The following is a 17,392-nucleotide window of genomic DNA, read 5'->3' as shown; positions in this document are numbered from 1 at the left end:
AGCGGGAGGAGCTGGAAGCATCAACTCCCATATGTGCCTTGACCAGGCAAGCCCAGGGTTTCGAACCGGCGACCTCAGCATTTCCAGGTTGAGCTTTATCCACTGTGCCACCACAGGTCAGGCTAAAACCTTTTTTTTTTAATGTTTATTTTATTGAGAGCAAGGAAGAGAGCAAGAGAGAGACAGGAATATTTCTTCCTATATATGACCTGACCAGGGATTGAACCGGCAACCTCTGTGCTTCGGAACGATACTCTAACCAACTGAGCTGTCTGGCCAGGGCATGAAACCTTTCATTATAGTAACACACTTAGTAATTTTGCTGAAATCCAAACAAGAAAAAGATGTTATAGAATAAAGATGTGCATCTTTATTTTTCTTACTCATTCACCATTGCTGGCCCTTTAACAGAACACCCAAACATGCTTAATAATAATTAGATTGAGTCATCTTTGATATTTCTATGACTTTCTCTGTGTAAAAAAGTTTAACTATATTTTTCAGCAAGTCATTATGAAGATGTATTTCTCAAGAAAAGAGGACAGATTTCTTACCCTTGCATTCCGAGAGAAACCCCTGTTTCTTTTCCATGCATTTCCCTAGTTTACTAGGTCTAGATTGGATGTTTCTTTGTTTCTTGCACTGGATCAAAAGGCACGCTGATGAATACAGTGGTAGAAGGTGGGGACGATGGAGTTGTGGTGATGGAGGTGTAAGTGACACAGACTGGAGCGAGAACTGCCATTGGGGCTGTCCTCATTCCAGACCTTGCTTCCGTCCGGCACACCAAGCCAAGGTAGGAAGGCCAGTGGGTAGCGAGAGTGGGCTTGCCCCAGGCCGGCCTGTAGACAGTCAATGTGGCAGGCTACTCGATGGCTAAGAGCCCTGCTCTGGAGTCCCAGCTCTTCCATCGGCAAACTGTGTTTCCTCACCCCTCTCTGCCTGTTTCCTCACCCACTTTACTTAGTTTTGTTGGAAGTGAGGTCCTGAGCAGAAAGCATTTAGCATAGTGCCTAGCACAGAGTACATGGTAGATGTAGTTGGTTTTGTTTGGGGGACACTAGGTTGTAAGATCTGTGAGAGCAGAAATCCAATCTATTTTATTCACACTGTTCATTAGGTACTCAGGGAAAAAATGGTTAATGACATCTTCCTCTCCACCACCCTGCTGCCCCTCCCCTCTCTGGCCATCTCTGTCCCTCCTCCCAGTGACTACTGGGCAGTGGGTGCTGGGCACCTGGCTCGGCCCAGAGGCCGCCCCCTCAGGGGGAGAGCAGGAGCCAGGCTATTGTTGTGGCTGAAATTCTTTCCAAAACGGAAAGCCTTGAATGAGAGGATAGCTGTTCTGGCCTCTCTGGGGACTCACATATGGCCAGCGCGGGTTGCCGGGGCTGCTGGGCATTGCAGAAGCCGGCGCTCCGCCCCTCCCTATCTCTGGACCTCGCCCAGGCTGCTCCTTGAGCTCCCTTCTCTCCTTCTGAGTCTGACTTTCTCAGGGTCCCCATCACCTCACTGAACCCATCTCCTCACAAAACCCTCCCTCTGCCCCTCATCTTCTCTCTAAGCCCTCCTGAACCGCCCCCCCCCCCAGCCTGCACAACCCTGTCCCTAGCCTCTTGCCCTCACACCCTGGTTCCTACTGTCCTCTTGGCCCACTGCTCTCACCATCCCTTCCACAATTCTGCCACCCTATGCCCTCCTGCTTCCCAGAGCCCCGCCTCCCATCCCACCTGGTCAGAAATCCCTTCCAGGCCCAGATGCCCTCTCCTCTTTGAAAGCTTCCCGTTTCACCAGGGCAGAACAAATAGCCCCGCCCCATGTCCCCTGCTTTGTTCGTCTCTGTCACAGCAGCACTGCTCTCACTTGAGTTGTGATCAGTCCTTCACGCCTCTGCCCCACCCCCTCCCACAGCCCCTGGGCTTCCTGGGAGCAAAAACCGTGTCTGACTCATCTGCTGACCCCGTGGCACAGAGCGGTGCTCAGAATGATTTGTTGACAGCAGCTGAAAGTGAGACTGTGGGAATAGATGTAAAAAAAAAAAAAAAAGATTTAGGCCAGAGTTATCAGGAAGGTGTTGGTGGAGGAGAAAAGCCAAAAGGCAGAGTCATCTAACATTCTGAGCACCTGGAGCACCAGGGGCTTTCTCTTCTCAGCCACCACTTCCATTTTATGCAAAAGCAAATTTAGAGAGGTTAAGTTCTTGCTCAAGGCCACACAGCCAGTGAGTGGTAGACCAGGATTAGAATAAAAAATGGGCAGAGGTGTGGATGGCTATGGCACGGGTAGCTGGCTGGTGAGGGGGTTGACATGTTTCTCCTCTGTGACAATGTGCATCTGGGATCTGAGGCTGGATCTGAAGGGCCTCCCTGACCCGTCTCATTATTCCCGACACTGACCGGGGCTGCTTCCTAATTGTCCCATCACCCTTTCTTCAAAGGAGGCAGTTCTGACTCAGGCCCATTCCCATCGATCCTCTGGGTGATTCGGGAATGAGTTCGAAATAGGAAGGAAATATCCTTCAAATTTGGCCTCCCTCCCTTTATCAAGAGGTGCTGGCTCTCCTGCCCGGAAGGAGCCACTTTAGGAATCTCCCGGGGGACTTATGACCAGAAAGCCAGATGATCTGGTTCACAGCAAGTATGGCCAAGAGACAGGCAGGGCAGGCAGCTCCCTCAGGATCCCCCATCTCCCACTGACTCTCTCAGGGCTCCCTCACCCAGAAGGCCAACCCATTTGACCTCTCCTTTGTGACCCTGCTCTACCAGTATGTAGAGGGTCTGCATCCACTAGCATCCTAGAGAGGGTACTGTCACCCCTCCTTGACCAGCCGCCCCCTCAGGCTCCTGAGAGCAGAGCTGTGTCTGCCCCTCTGACCGGAGACTCTCCGGGCTGACTGTGTCTACCCTCCTATGACAGAGATTCAGCAGGAGAGCAGGGTCACTTCTAGTCACCCCATCAGACCTGTGGCTGCCCCAGGGAAGCACCTGTGTTACCCTCTGCATCCCCTTTCTGTACCCCAGCATCTGTCTTTGGTCCTTAGAAAAGAGCTGAGAAAGGGGCCCCTTGCCATTTCACCCAATCCGGATGCTCCTTTAAGACCAAAGGGATGGGGGTTGTATCAGGAGTCAGACACAACAGCCCCATCCTCCCCCTCCTTCACTGGCCAGGTTTCCTGCCATTGACAGCATCCCAGCTGGGCCCTGCCCAGCATCCCTGCTTAACCCCTTAATGACCAGAACTCAGGACTACTGGCCTGCACCCCCAAACTTCACCTATAAAATCAGGAGAATGAAACCCATCTCATTTGGTTGTTTTGAGGATTAAACGTGTTCATCACTTGTGTGAGGTACTCAGAACAATGCCTAGCATATATTAATCTCTCAATGAAACTTAGCTATTGTTCCTAATTGGGTGAGCTTGGATCAGTCATTTCAGCACTCTAAGCCTCAGTCTCTTCCATTGTCGAATGGGAAAAATAATAAAACATACCCCCAAAGATTGTTCCGGGATGAAGTGAGATAGTGTAGATGAAAACATTTTGTAAAGTGTTGTACCAACACAATATAGAATTATCATGGACAAAATAATAATAATACAAATCCAACTAGGTAATAAAAAACTCTTAACAGAAGATGGGCCTTCTGGTTTCCAAACTCCTTATTTAACAGGCAGAGGATGAAGTGGGAAGAGTGGATTTGTGGTTGGCTTGGTCAAGTTTCTTCCCTATCTGATCTAGTTTCCTTACCCTGCTGGACCCCAGTCTAGAGTCCTTGGGAGGGACAAAGGCCATCAGAGAGCATAGGTGTGGATGTGCTTTGTAAATATTAAAAAATGACGCAAGGGAGGGAAAGGATCTGTGGAAAGTGGCCTGCTAGAGGCAGGCAGGGCCCCTTGGTGGGGACATTGGTCTTTGAGCTCTGGGCACTGCAAGAGTTTACCTGCTGAGAAGAGGGGAGGAGCCCTCCTGGTTACAGCACTGTGGGGACAGAGCCCCTCTTGAGACCTGAGGTGCCAGATTAAACAAACAAACAAACAAACAAACAAATAAACAAAAAATGGTGCCAGCTCTAGAAGTTCTCAGTTGGGGCAGAGGAGGAAGGAGCCCAAAGGACCCAGGCTGGGCCCCAGAATCATCCCATCATAGTCCTCCCAGCCAATCCCCTTTGCCATCAAAGGACTTTGGGCAGAGGCACCTCCAATGGGTTCCCAGGTGACCTTCACTCCAAGACTTGCTGGGACAGGCTCACCCTGAACATCTGCAGCACCACTGTCCCCACCCTTAGGCTGCAGATTCCTGGACCCACCCTTATAGGAGAGCAGGCTTGACATCATGCACACACCCTGACCAGGACAGGTCTAAGCCTGCTACGGGGACGGGGTGGGGGGGGGGGGAGGAAGACACAATTAGAACCCTGCTCTATCTTCCCATACCAACCAAGGGATTTGCCAAGACCCAGCAGAAGAGCTGACCCCACGGGAAGAGCATGGCCCCACCCCAAGCCTCTGAGGGAAGCCTGGGAATCAGACCTTGTTTGGGGTCCTGGCTGTGCCCCTAGCTAACTGCCTCCATGCAAATCACTTAACCTGTTGGAGCCTGTGGGACCATTCATAAAATAAAGGAGCTGGACCTGATCCATAGGTCCTCTCTAACACTGAGGCTGTGATCAGGAAGGAGTTAATGAGGCCAGGCTGTGGGTCAGGAAGGCAAGGGTTAATCTGGGGGGGTGGAGGCTTTCTCAGCTTTTCCTGTGGAGAGTGAGGTTTGGCTGCCACCAATGTTACTTCTAGTCCCTGCTGTCCCTCCTGCCCTCAGTCTGGCCCTGCCCAGGGACCCCTGCATTTAGCTTCCTCACACAGAGGTGAGTGCATCCGAGCCCAGCACTGGGGTGAGAGGGCACCCAGGGACCCAAAGGCAGGGAGGCTAGCTCCATGCCAATGAGCACAGTCCCCCAACCCTCAACTAGGGCAGAAGCCTTGGGCCAAGGTTGGAGCACTAACCCCAGGACTGGGAGAAAGTAGGCAAAGGGACAGAGGGCACCGGGATGTCAGGCATCTAGGGTGGAACATCTGTGGTTGGGCATTAATGCCAGCCCAGAGGCAAGGAAGAGGCGGTAGATGGCAGACTATTTTGGTCCCTGTGTTTAGGGACTTTTTATAGCCTCTGCACTTGGGGCTGGGAAGAGGCGGAGGAGACAAAGGGATGTGAGGGTATCCATGAGTTCAGATAAGCACAGTGCCCTCCTGGGACCTTGGATTCTGACCCATTGCCTGCTATAGTCCTTGGGAACCAGGAAGGAAGGCACTGTCAGGGTTCCTTGCTGCCTGGGTTCCTACTCACCTATGGGCTGACTTACTAGACACTATCTGGGTGTCTAAGCATGTGTGCATGTGTGTGTGTAAAGTTGAACAGGTTGCACTGTGGTGGGTGGGGTTGGTAGGGTCTCTGCCCCATGGCCCTCACCGGGGTTCCCCTTGCCCCATCCCTGACAAGTTCTGTTCCTTTGTTGCCTACAGACTTGAGGTTCCCTGAGCCCCCAGAACCGATATGTCCCTCTTAGCTGAATGGAAATGGGGGGAGTAAGAGGACAGGGGTGGGACGCATGTGTGTGGCCTATTCTGTTACTGCCAAAGGAACTGTCAGCTCTTGATTTACAACCACTCCTGGCCCCCTTCGCCTGCAGAAGGGAGGAGGAGGAGAAGGGTCGTGAGGTCTCAGGGTGAGGAGGAGGCAGAGACCCTGAGGGTAGATTTCTGGGAGTGCAGGTTTTAGAAAGAATAGGTGGAAGGAAGGAAACTTTTTATTGAGTCAAGGGGCCCATCTCTAATGGAAATTGCTTGGTTTTATAGCAGCAGGAATACAAGAAAGAAAAAGGACAGATGTTCTGACAGGCAAGTGAGAGATCCAATCTGAACCAGTTCTGGACTACAAGGCAAGAGACCTCGGTTCCAGTTCCAGTCCCTAACTTTCAGTAAGCCTTGAGCAAGCCCCTCCTCTCTAGAAATGCAGAGGTAGATAAAGGGATGTTTAGTTGGGTATTCTGGAATTCCCTTGGCTGCACAAAGAGCAGGTAACAGGTACCTAGCTGACATGACCTGGTGATCACTGCCCTCTCCCTCCCAATGGCCTTGCAGGGCCTGGGCAGGGCTGTTGGCTGCAATTACTGGAGGCTCTTACCCTGTGGTTATATCCCTGACCTCGGTGCTTGGGGGTGAAAAGGGTGGGCCCTGCTGGAGCCAGCCTGTGGCTGGGAAACCTTGTCTTGGACTCCAAGTTGCTGGGTTGGGAAGAGGTATTTTTTCCGGTTAAGGCCACTTTCGGGAATTGGGCCGGGACCAGCCCCATTTCCTTTTCCAAGTGTCCTGCTTGTTGATGCCTACTTGGCATGCCCCTGTGGCCAGACTGGGGCAACCCTCAAAGGGGCATATGTTTCTGGGTGGCCAGGGAGCTCCTGCCCAGTGTCTTTGAGGGATGGGTGTAAGGGACAGCCTGAGCCTCTGTTCCTTGAGCAGGGCACCAGCTGACTTGGATGGGGGAAGGGTGGCTGTTTGATCCTATTCCCAGGAATGCCTGCAGGAGAGGGGCAGGGATATCTGCTCTCCCCCTGACCATTCCTCTTTCCCTGCAGGCCCCAGGGAGCCCCAGCCAATTGCTCTCAGCAACTCAACTAGCTGCCTACCTCCAGCGGCTTATGGGTCACTGTCCTGTCCAGTTCTGCTAAGATGCTTTTAGCTTCTCCCTCCACCTCATCCAGGGGACGGACTCCCAGCGCGGTGGAAAGGCTGGAGGCCGACAAAGCCAAGTATGTCAAGACACATCAGGTGATAGCACGACGCCAGGAGCCAGCCCTGCGTGGGAGTCCTGGGCCGCTCACTCCACACCCCTACAATGAGCTGGGGGCCCCTGCATCACCCAGGACGCCCAGGCCCGCCCGCCGAGGTAGCGGCAGGCGGCTGCCAAGGCCGGACTCCCTCATCTTCTACCGTCAGAAGCGGGACTGCAAGGCTTCGGTGAACAAAGAGAACGCCAAGGGTCAGGGGCTGGTGCGGCGCCTCTTCTTAGGCACCCCCCGAGACACCACCTCGAACAGCCCGGGCCCAACAGAGAGATCTACTGCTCCTGGGGGTTGGGCTGCGCCCCAAGATGACCCGGAAGCGGCTGAAAAAAGGGCGCTTTGCCCCACGTGCTCGCTGCCCCTGTCGGAAAAGGAGCGCTTCTTCAACTACTGCGGCCTGGAACGCGCGCTGGTGGAGGTGCTGGGTGCCGAGCGCTTCTCTCCGCAGAGCTGGGGCGCCGACCCCAGCCCCCAGCCTGGAACGTCGCCATTGCCCAGCTCCAGGGAAGCCAGCGACTGGACGTCCAGCGATGGCGGCGCAGATCGCTCAGATCATGCGGACGGCGGGGGCGGCTCGGAGGCGGCGGGCTCGGCGCGGGACGGGCGCCCCCCGGTGTCCGTGGTGGAGCGCAACGCGCGCGTCATCCAGTGGTTGTACGGCTGCCAGCGCGCCCGCGGCCCGCCACGCGAGTCTGAGGTGTGACTGCGGCCGGTCGGGAGCGGGCTCCCGGAGAGTCTGGGGTCTGGGGAGGGTCAGGGGGTGAACGCAGGGCTGGACCCGGCACAGGCAGGGACACCCTTGCCTCTGACGCGCAGGTTGCTTTTTGGCAAGCCCTCCCCTCTAGATCTCAGCTTCCCCTAGTAACCATGGGAGCATGGGACAAAATGATTCCCAAGGCCCTTCCCAGCGCAGACAGTGGAGGCAGAGGAGGCAGCCTCGTGGCCCCTGTGGAGGCCGGGTCTGGGGAGTGAAGACTGGGCTGAGAATTCAGAGAACCTGCTGAATAAAGTCAAAGCATTAAGCGATTCGTGAGGTTGAGGTTGATGTTGAGAAGGGGGCAGGTTTGAGTGGGTTTTGGACTGTGGGTTCCAGGCTGACTGTGTGACCCTCCCTGGGCGCGCACTTAACCTCTCTTGACTGCAGGTGCACCCCTCGTTAGTCAAAATATTTTTGATGGTCCTAACGTTCATGGCACTGTGCCCAGCACATAGAAATGCTCAAGTGAATGATAAGCTGCTATAACCACCACCGAATTAGTACCTACTAACACTATTACGATCATCTTTTCCACCGACCTCCAGGTCGGTCCAAATTAGAGTCGGGAGCCGGGAATAGCCTGTTTAGGGGATTCTAGGGAGGGGCCTCCTCTAGAAATCTGGACCCCACCGGTGTCTAAAAGATCTCCGTTCCTGGAGTTTTGCTGCCCCCTTTTGGTTAATAGGTATGAACGGCTGAACCAGAATTGAGGACAATCAAGGAAGGGGGCCTTCAAACAAGGATTTTGCCAAACCACAGCCTCACATCCTGCCGCTGTCTTCTTTCCCTCAAGACACATGAGGTCACCTGCTTCCTCACACGTTTGCACCTCTAAGTCGTTGTTCGCAGTCCTCCCTTTGCCTGGGTTACCTTCCTCTTTCTCTCCACTCATCCTTCTACGATGACATATGTTCATTCTCCCCCCCCCCCCGAAAATTCCTAAATTGTCCAGTCGGCCTCATCTCTGAGCTCCCAAGTACAGCTCTATATTTTGAGCCTGGTTTAGTGTGTGAACTAGTACAGGAATGGCGCACATAGCAGGGCTACAGGCAACGTTTGCTAAATTAAAAGAGGCTGGCCAGAACGATGGAGTCTGTCCTCAGGGTTTCCCACCGTTCCTGGAAAGTTGTACCTTAAATCTAACACTATCCTGCCTGACTAGGCGGTTGCGCAGTGGATAGAGCGTCGGACTGGGACGCGGAGAACCCAGGTTCGAGCCCCCGAACTCGTCAGCTGAGCCCGAGCGCGGGCTCATCGGGTTTGAGCAAGGCTCACCACCTTGAGCCCAAGGTCCCTGCTGGCTGGAGCAAGAGGTCACCCGGTCTGCTGTACCTTGCCCCCCCCCCCCCCCCCCCGTCAAGGCACATATGAGAAATCAATCAATGAACAACCAAGGAGCTGCAACGAAGAACTGATGTTTCTCATCTCTCTCCCTTTCTGTCTGTCTGTCTCTGCCAAAAAAAAAAAAAAAAAAAATCTAACACTATCCTGATGCCTGGGCTGTCCCTGGTCATTTTCTCTATATGTTTGTGGGATAAGGAGGGAAAGATTCCTCCAGCTGGACCACCACCCTGAGGTTACCCACCCCAAAGCAGCTTCTGGGCTGTCCAGACAAAAGCACGCGTTCACATGGGCAGTTGGCCTGGGTTTTTATGTTGGAGGGTAGAGGTGGGCACCCAGTTTGGCCGTCCGGCTAGTCACCTTTGGGCGCAGCCTTCACCCTCATCTCGGCCAGTTTGTTGGTGAGGAAATTCCACTTGAAGTCGGCCGCCGCGTCGGCCTCCTTTGGCTCAGGTTGCTCAGCGGCCTCCTCCGTGGCCTCGTCCCCGGCTTCAGGGTCCCGCTCTGGGGTGGGTTCGGCGCCGCGCAGCATGGACGCGGCCGCCGCCTGCTGCTGCTGCCACCTGCTGGTGAACGCGTCCCAGAATCCAGGCCCGCGCGGCTCCGCCTCAGCCGCCGCCGCCTGCGAGGCGGTCTGCGCCGCCAGGGGGCTGCAGGAGACAGGTGGGGTCAAAGGCAAGCGGAGAAGTCCCGGAAAGGACGTAGAGGAGGAGGCGGGGTTAAGGGACCTGTAATGGGGCCTGGAGACCCCGGGTGGTTTCAGAAGACTGGAGGAGCCCGGGAGGTTAGGGAGCAAGCAGTTCAGGACCTGAAGGCAAGGGGAGGGCTTTGAGGCCACTGGGGTGGGGCAGGGTCTGAGGATTAGGAAAGGGACTCGAGGAGAGGTCAAAGGAGGAAAGCCAGAGGAGTCAAGCCTGGAAAGATGGGGGTAGAGCCCTGAGAAAGAGGCGGAGTCCAACGATTCGAGCAAGTGCCGTGGGACTAGGAGGGGCGAGATTCCAGGAGAGGGGTGAGTTCAGATCTCGAAGTGGTGGTCAGGAAAGCCAAGAATGGGTCCTGGGAAAAGAGGCGGGGCGGGGACGAGGGTCAGGTTTTGGGGGTGGAGGGAAAGGGAGACGAGGAAAATGATGGAACAAGGGGAAAGGACGGATAGAGCAACCCTAAGGGAAGGAGAAATGTCGGAATCAGAGGCTCGTGGGAGGGGAGGGACAGCAGGTGGCCGGGAAATGTGAGGGGAAGGGCATCAAGGAGCGATTGTGCGGCTTGAGTTGGGATCTCAGTTCTGAGGAACACCCCCTACCAGAGTTGGGAGGGAAAAGAAATAGTGCAGGGAGGAGAGATGGGTGCCTCAGGGGACCCTAGGGGGAAAAGGAATCGGGAAGTGTCAAGGAGGGGTGTGACTGGGCTGGAGGAAGGGGCAGAGATGGAGGGTGTGCCAGAGATAGAGCTAGGAGGAGGACAGAGGCCCTGGGTCCTCCCCCTTAACCCTCCAGCATCAGAGGCCTGCTAACCTGCTAAGGTTACTAAAACTAGTATGCCTCAGAGCCTCAGGGAGGCTGCTGAAAATCTAGATCCCAGGCCTCACAAGCTCCCTAGGAGGATGAGAGTTTAGTTCAGTATTTGGGAATCTCTGATCTGGATCACCCTCTGTCCCAAACATCTAAAGATTCTTTGCTCGGTTCCCTGATTCTAGGGAGAGGACCTCTCCCGCTTGGATAGAGAGCAAGAGCCCATAATACCTTCTAGCACAGCTAGAAATTTACAGCTGGTAAATTCCTCCTGAGAGGAATCTAATCTCCCAGATATGCTGATTTGGCCTGTTTTCTGCTAAGAGAAACAAACAGCAGGGGCTGGGCCTCCCTAATCTTCTGTAGTCAGAAAGACAAACAGACCATATGGAAAAGCCATGAAGAAGGGGACCCTAGGCCCATCTCAGAATTACCACCACCACCACCACACACACACACACACATACTGGTCAGCACAGGGCTCCGGTGGCAGCAGCTTGTCCTCATCTTCTTTGTTAAACAGAGATGACATTGTCAGCCAACCTTTCACTCCGACCCCCTGAACCTAGGAGGAAGGGTCTAGGAGTCAGTGAGGGGCCACAGCACCACCTTCCAGGACTCCACCACCGCCTCTGCCAGGCTCCCCAGGGCTGAGTTGGAAGAAGGGAGAACTCACCCGGCGGGCCAGCTGTGACATGGGATTGAAAGCCTCTGGGGTTGGTTCTGCTGTCTCAGACTCCACTAAAGCTGGGTTCTCCCTCTGGGACACAAGACACCCACTCAGCATGAGAAAGGCCCCAAAGGAACAGTGACTCCCTCCCCCACTGCTAGCCTGGTACACAGAGACCAGGCAACCCAAACTCTGCAGAACTAAACACACACCTTGTCCTCTCACACCCTCCACAAATACATACAGGTATTCCTCTAAACAAAGCTACCAGTCACATACTTTAACTGTATGGAAAAATCCCTCCAGGAACACTTGAGCACACATATATGCCCCTCTACAGACACATCCATACACACACCCCAAAAAGTGGAAATGGGCATACACACTGATGTAAACACACCTGTGCATGAGCATTCCCCCACATGGCTATAGCTCTTCACCTGTACGTGGCTGTATACACTCTGAGGCACTTGTATGAGGACATGTATGCAATTATACCAGTCACACTTGTGTACCTATACAACTGCAGACAGCTGCACTGAGGCCCAACCATAGTACACAAAACCTCTCCACCCATACACAGACACCAAGTCACAGATGTTCATACAGACATACTATACAAACAGAACACCTTCCAAACCTGCATAGAGTCATAGAGGCATAGACTTCTGCCCAAATGTACACTTGAAAATACCTACACCCAGTTCACAGCTGTACATTCACCTTCACTGGGGATTCCATATGGACACCAATCCTAATAATGACCCACAAATACTTCTTCACATGCCCAGCCCTGCAAACCAACCCGTCTAGACAAACACTAATTCACACTCGCACACACACATGCATACCACAGAACATGTTCCTGCCCCTGCCACATCTAGTTATGCAGCTGCCACTTATTACAGCCTTTAGATATAAGGCTGTTTCAGAGCCTTTTCAGTTTTTTTAACGTCAGGATAAACATGGTCTAAGTGGCTCTGTTCCATGCTGTTATAGTGGCCCTCAGAATACAAGTGTCAATTTCCCTCTCTGGAACCCGGGGGCTCACTTCCCCTCAAGGGAAGCCATCCCACTTTTGCTCAGCTCTGTCCGTTAGAAAGTCAAGCTGAATGGACCTTGTGTGGCCACTGCCCACTGGACCTAGAAGGATCTCTTCTCTGTGGCAGCCCTTAAGATCTCTCCCTAAATCTTCTTTTTTTGAATATCTTGGCTTTCTGACACTGCTCCATGCCAGTTATCACCCCTGAATGTGCTGATTACTTTTACACAAATGTGCCTCTCTCTCTCTCTCTGAGCCTGCCCCTTGCTCCTCTGCCCATTCCCCATCTAGCAAACATGGATGGTACGTACCTCCTCTGCCAGCTCCTCTTCAGATTCCCCACTGAGGGTCTGTAGTACTTTGGATTTGTAGGTTTTCCAGAAGGCCTGGTTCATTGCTGCAGAGGAAATAGGTCTGGCACCCAGGCAGAGGAAAGCAGCGGCTCAGTGGGCACCCAGTGGGTCTGGGTTTGGGAACTTGGTGAGAATGAGAGCCTGTCCCAGGGATCTGGTGACTTCATTAAAGATGCAGCAGCCTTCCCAGCTGGCACAATGCCCAGCAAGTGAACCGATCCCAAGGAGTCTAGGGTGGGGGTGGGACAGAGCAGGTTTCTACAACTTCAGCCCCTTGTGACCCATATTGACCAAGAATAATGAATACATCTCTCTCCACAGATCAAGTACTTTCTGGACCTAGGAGTACTTGATTTGATTTCTTGGAATGGCTCCAGAAAAATCCTCTTTCTTTCACAAAGTCCATTTCCAAAGTCCTTGGGTCCAGGACCCACATATAATAACAGGCCCCTGTTATTATAATCATACCAGCTGTGCCCTCAGCAAGGCCCTGCCCTATGTCCCTGCTTAGCCTCTGTGAATTGGAGTAGGAAGGTCTCAAGAACCCCAGTCAGTGCTCTGGGCTTATATTTCACTGCTTTTCTGGGCTGGAAACTGATTCCTTCTCCCCAGGGATGCACGTGCCTGTCTCCCTGTTTCCTGGCAACAGGTTCCAAAGAGCTGGAGCCCCTAAATTATTGCTGAGCTCCTCTGGTCAGCCTGTAAGGCACCAGGCTGGGTGAATGGGAAAAGCCTTCTCTGCCCCTCTCCCCACTCTGAGCATACAACACCTAGGCTCAGAGAAAGGGGATAAAGATGGGAGGCCCTCCTATGAGCACCTCCTTTTCTTATGGTAGGAGCTGATCCCTCTTAAATCTGACAGAATGTCTGAGCACTGTGATCTCTGGAGAGGAACAACTCTTCCACTCCTCCTTCACGGATTTAGCTGAGGTTAGATGAGGGATGGACACCAGAGGGAATAATTGGGGAGTGGTGAGAAGGGGCAAGGATTTGTCAGGGGATGGAGGTATCTCGGGAAGGTCCATGGGGACCGGAATCCCAAACTTATTCACTCTCATTCACTAATTAATTTATTCACATCATAGACATTTCCCCCCATAGATACTTAAGCATGACCCTCCTCCACCGCGAAATCTAAGATCTGGGAACCAGGAAAGAGTGATGAGACCAGAGGATAACGCTGAGATAGGTGATGCAGGGCAGACAGGGCAGCGGGACGCACAGGGAATCCCCATGGCGCGCACCACCGCCTCTCCCCAGCGAGGACCCGCAAGGCCTCCCGACACACACGGGTTAAGACACTTAGTCGGGCCCTGTCCCGGGCACCGTCACTGACACCGATGGCCACTTGGGGTCGCTCAAGGCGCGACAAGTGCGAGTGACGCCATCAGAGGTGGTCCTACCGCGCTTGCCCCGCCTCTGGGCGTCCCATGACGTCATTGAATGGTCCGGAAGCGCCCGCATGTGAGCGTACAACTCGGCTCTAGGCCCTCTGACTCCGGTGACACCAGGCATGGGTCGCTCCCGTCGGACCGGTGCGCACCGTAGGCACTCCCTGGCCCGCCAGATGAAGGCGAAGCGGCGGCGGCCGGACCTGGATGAGATTCACTGCGAGCTGCGGCCCCAGTTTCCCTCACGGCCCCGGCCAGACCCGGCCGTCCAACCCGACCCGGACCTGCCGGGGGGCGGCCTGCATCGCTGTCTGGCCTGCGCGTAAGTTCTGGCCTGGCCGGCTTTGGGAGGAGTAGGGTCCGTGGTATGGGCCCGGGCTGTGAGGTCCGGGGCGCGAGGAGTCTCCACTCCTGGGATCTGCGGGCCTTCCATTCCTTCAGATCCGAAGCTTGGCATCAGGGAATGAGCTTGGGTCAAGGAGATAGACACACCCGACAGACACCAATCACCTCCTCACTCTCCTATTACCCCTCCTCCCCATAGGAGGTACTTCATCGATTCTGCCAACCTGAAGACCCACTTCCGATCCAAAGACCACAAGAAAAGGTATGAAGGAATGAGGAGGATTGATGGATGGGTGCCTGGTTTACAGGGCTCGTGTTTGGGCACCTCCCAACTCCATCTTTTTCTCCCAGGCTAAAGCAGCTGAGTGTGGAGCCCTATACTCAGGAAGAGGCTGAGAGGGCAGCAGGTATGGGCTCCTATGTGCCTCCCCAGCGGCTGGCAGTGCCCACAGAAGTATCCACGGAGGTCCCTGAGATGGACACGTCTACCTGACATGGCTTGAGGATACGAGGCCAAGGAGCTGCCCATGGACAGTGGTGTCTGCAGGGCTAGGCTGGCACAGACTGTGCCAACCTTTTTTGGCCCTGGGTTTGTCGAGTGGATGGCCTCTTCTGAGTGCCCTCCCGCTCAAATAAAGGAACTGGATAAAAAGTGCTTGCTTCTGACTCCCTAACCTCCAGGAAACTCCCCCACACTCCTGCCCTGGAAGGATTTCTCTGCTACTATTGTGTGCAGGACCCAGGATGCCTATTCCCTATTTGGTCCAGCTCCAGAACCTGCACCCTTGCCTTCCTGCAGGGGTCCTGGCATCCCAGCTGGAGCCCCCATGCAGAGCCCAGATGCAGTGGGGAGAGGTGGGGAGCAGGATTAGGTTTGTACTGCTCTGTTTCCGATGAGGGCAGAAAAGAAGTGAGATCCTAAGACTGTAGTCTCTGCTGAGTTACCTACCCCTCTCCTCAGGACCCAGATGAGAAGCTGCACACTTCATCATGGTTTCTGTGGTGGTGGCCGCTGCCCCACCATCTTCCAGACAGCATAGCAGGAGCCACCGAGTCCAAGGACAGCCAGCAGTGTAGCCACAACCCCAGCCAGTGGACTCCGGGGCTCTGCCTTCAGCTCCCCAGCTACCTGCATCTGGGGATGTACAAAAGGTCCACCAAGGGGTCAGTTGAGACTTCTAGGAAGGGAAGGAGACAAGAGGATGGAGGTATGGCCGCCATTGCTGCCCCAGGGAGACTCCACCCTAGTCTCGCTTCAGTGCCCATCTGGGCCCTGGCTGCTCAGGCGGCCGGGAACGTGACCACATTCCCTCACTGTTGGGGCTGACAATACAGCGATGATAGGGGGAGGAAGGGATCGGTGCCAGAAACCATGAGTTAGGGGTTCTTACCTGTAGCACCCGGAAGTAGCCAGGGGTCAGACATCGAAATCGCATGGTGGGTGCTACGAGTCTCCCTGGAAGCCTGTAGGGTGGAAGCAGGAATGAGGATCAGTGGTGTTCATGGTCCCAAGAAGTGGAAATGCCGGGGCAGAGAGGTTCCTGACCTCTCATATGCATGAGAACCGTGCCCGCGGAGGATGCTCGCCAGAGTCAACCCTCTCAGATCTGGTAAGGGGCAGGGCAGCTGGACCTTTAAATCTGGTCTCTTCCCCCGCCTGCCTGCCCTGCCAGCCTTAGGAGCAGCTGTCAGGAGAGATCAGCATCAGGCCTGAACAGCACCTCCCCCACCTACCCGGGTAACCACGCTGGGTAGGCAGGATAGGGAGGCCTTGTCTGACAGTGCTCAGGAGTCTCAGGCCTGAACCAGGTACTGGGAGGGCCTCTGCGGCCCTAGTCCTGGCCCCATCCCTATCTCAGGTGATTGGATGTCACCAATCAGCTCTCGGCAAACCTGGGGAAGGGTACCTTAACCCCTCCCCCTCCCAGTGGTACTCCTTTTTTTGTTGGTTTTGGTTAGTTCAACCACCCCTACGTTTGGAGAAGGCACATATCCCCGCCTTCTCCAAGATGGAGTTCCTGCAGGTACCTTCCTAACCTCAGCTTCAGAACAATAATAAGAGATTTGCATATACTGATTACGAAAGCTGCTATTTTTCAGCACATCATAGACAGCAGTATTCTTAAGTACTTTACATGTACTATATTATTTTATTTGGTACTATCTCAAAATGAAAGAAAAGGCATTTTCAGAATACTATGTAGAGTATCTGCCCACATAGATAATGGAAGAACACCCAAAAAACAATAGTAGGCCTACTGGGGAGTGGGCTAAGGATATTCTAGGGGGGAAAAAATCTTCCTTTTACATAATGACCTACTGGTATGTAATGACCTTTGAAAAAAATTTTTAATTAATTAATTAATTAATTTTTTTTTTACAGAGACAGTGAGTCAAAGAGGGATAGACAGGGACAGACAGACAGGAACGGAGAGAGATGAGAAGCATCAATTATTAGTTTTTCATTGCGTGTTGCAACACCTTAGTTGTTCATTGATTGCTTTCTCATATGTGCCTTGACCACGGGCCTTCAGCAGACCGAGCAACGCCTTGCTGGAGCCAGTGACCTTGGGTCCAAGCTGGTGAGCCTCGCTCAAACCAGATGAGCCCGCACTCAAGCTGGCGACCTCAGGGTCTCGAACCTGGGTCCTTCCGCATCCCAGTCCGACGCTCTATCCACTGCGCCACCACCAGGTCAGGCGACCTTTGAAATTTTTACAGCAAATATGTAGAAAGAGCTTTTGTAGACTCATAAAACTACCTTCAAAATAGAAGCTGCCATTTATAGTGCCCAAACTGCCTAGCTCTGCCAGGTGCTGGGAGCACAAAGTATAGACACTGTAGTGGTTGCTAGGACCCCATTCCTAGGGGAGTACGTGAATACAAGTGATGAGTCCTTGTCTGTTTCTCCCCTACAGGATTGTGAGTTCTGGGAGGGTAGAGGCTACCTGGCTTCTCACTTCTATATCTTTTTTTTTTTTTAATTTTAGATAGAGACAAAGGAAGAGAGGCATTGATTTATTGTTCCATTTATTTATGCATTCATTGGTTGATTCTTGTATGTGCCCTGAGCCCGGATTGAACCTGCAACCTTGATGTATCAGGACGACACTCTAACCAACTGAGCTACACGGCCAAGGCTTCACTTCTAT

At 53.6% G+C, this 17,392-nt stretch overlaps 3 protein-coding genes across 6 annotated transcripts; 2 read left to right on the top strand and 1 right to left on the bottom strand.

The window, feature by feature from the left end:
* Positions 1 to 4,750: 4,750 nt before the first annotated feature.
* FAM110D (family with sequence similarity 110 member D) lies at positions 4,751 to 8,913 on the top strand. Of its 4 annotated transcripts, none has more exons than XM_066265126.1 (4): positions 4,751 to 4,859; positions 5,848 to 5,969; positions 6,627 to 7,530; positions 8,753 to 8,913. In XM_066265126.1, the coding sequence occupies exons 3-4, from the start codon at positions 6,721 to 6,723 to the stop codon at positions 8,825 to 8,827; spliced, it is 885 nt and encodes a 294-aa protein (XP_066121223.1). In that variant the 5' UTR covers positions 4,751 to 4,859; positions 5,848 to 5,969; positions 6,627 to 6,720; the 3' UTR covers positions 8,828 to 8,913. The 4 variants fall into 4 exon arrangements, with proteins under 4 accessions (XP_066121223.1, XP_066121226.1, XP_066121225.1 ...); XM_066265129.1 differs by having other exon boundaries at positions 8,276 to 8,911; XM_066265128.1 differs by lacking the exon at positions 8,753 to 8,913 and having other exon boundaries at positions 6,627 to 7,859.
* A 224-nt stretch (positions 8,914 to 9,137) lies between these two features.
* Positions 9,138 to 16,567, bottom strand: C3H1orf232 (chromosome 3 C1orf232 homolog). The gene is made up of 7 exons (XM_066270033.1): positions 15,787 to 16,567; positions 15,632 to 15,704; positions 15,190 to 15,375; positions 12,463 to 12,548; positions 11,116 to 11,199; positions 10,907 to 11,004; positions 9,138 to 9,581 (listed from the first exon to the last, which is right to left on the bottom strand). Exons 2-7 carry the CDS (start codon positions 15,663 to 15,665, stop codon positions 9,284 to 9,286), a joined length of 786 nt encoding a protein of 261 aa, XP_066126130.1. The 5' UTR covers positions 15,666 to 15,704; positions 15,787 to 16,567; the 3' UTR covers positions 9,138 to 9,283.
* Positions 14,018 to 14,895, top strand: ZNF593 (zinc finger protein 593). Its single transcript, XM_066270034.1, has 3 exons — positions 14,018 to 14,217; positions 14,440 to 14,502; positions 14,592 to 14,895. Exons 1-3 carry the CDS (start codon positions 14,018 to 14,020, stop codon positions 14,731 to 14,733), a joined length of 405 nt encoding a protein of 134 aa, XP_066126131.1. The 3' UTR covers positions 14,734 to 14,895.
* Positions 16,568 to 17,392: the final 825 nt, after the last annotated feature.

The sequence above is a fragment of the Saccopteryx bilineata genome, chromosome 3, assembly GCF_036850765.1.
Source record: "Saccopteryx bilineata isolate mSacBil1 chromosome 3, mSacBil1_pri_phased_curated, whole genome shotgun sequence".
Lineage (NCBI taxonomy): Eukaryota > Metazoa > Chordata > Mammalia > Chiroptera > Emballonuridae > Saccopteryx > Saccopteryx bilineata.
Note: the sequence above shows the minus strand (reverse complement) of the source record. Positions and strands in the feature narration are given on the sequence as shown.

Coding starts and splice junctions, on each gene's coding strand:
- FAM110D (XM_066265126.1), top strand. CDS start 6,721: ATGCTTTTAGCTTCTCCCTCCACCTCATCCAGGGGACGGACTCCCAGC. Junction 7,531..8,752: donor GCCCGCCACGCGAGTCTGAG/GTGTGACTGCGG, acceptor CTGCCTGACTAG/GCGGTTGCGCAGTGGATAGA.
- ZNF593 (XM_066270034.1), top strand. CDS start 14,018: ATGGGTCGCTCCCGTCGGACCGGTGCGCACCGTAGGCACTCCCTGGCC. Junction 14,218..14,439: donor CATCGCTGTCTGGCCTGCGC/GTAAGTTCTGGC, acceptor TCCTCCCCATAG/GAGGTACTTCATCGATTCTG. Junction 14,503..14,591: donor TCCAAAGACCACAAGAAAAG/GTATGAAGGAAT, acceptor TTTTTCTCCCAG/GCTAAAGCAGCTGAGTGTGG.
- C3H1orf232 (XM_066270033.1), bottom strand. CDS start 15,665: ATGTCTGACCCCTGGCTACTTCCGGGTGCTACAG. Junction 12,549..15,189: donor TCTGGGTCCTGAGGAGAGGG/GTAGGTAACTCA, acceptor TTTCCTCTGCAG/CAATGAACCAGGCCTTCTGG. Junction 11,200..12,462: donor AAGAGGAGCTGGCAGAGGAG/GTACGTACCATC, acceptor CTTGTGTCCCAG/AGGGAGAACCCAGCTTTAGT.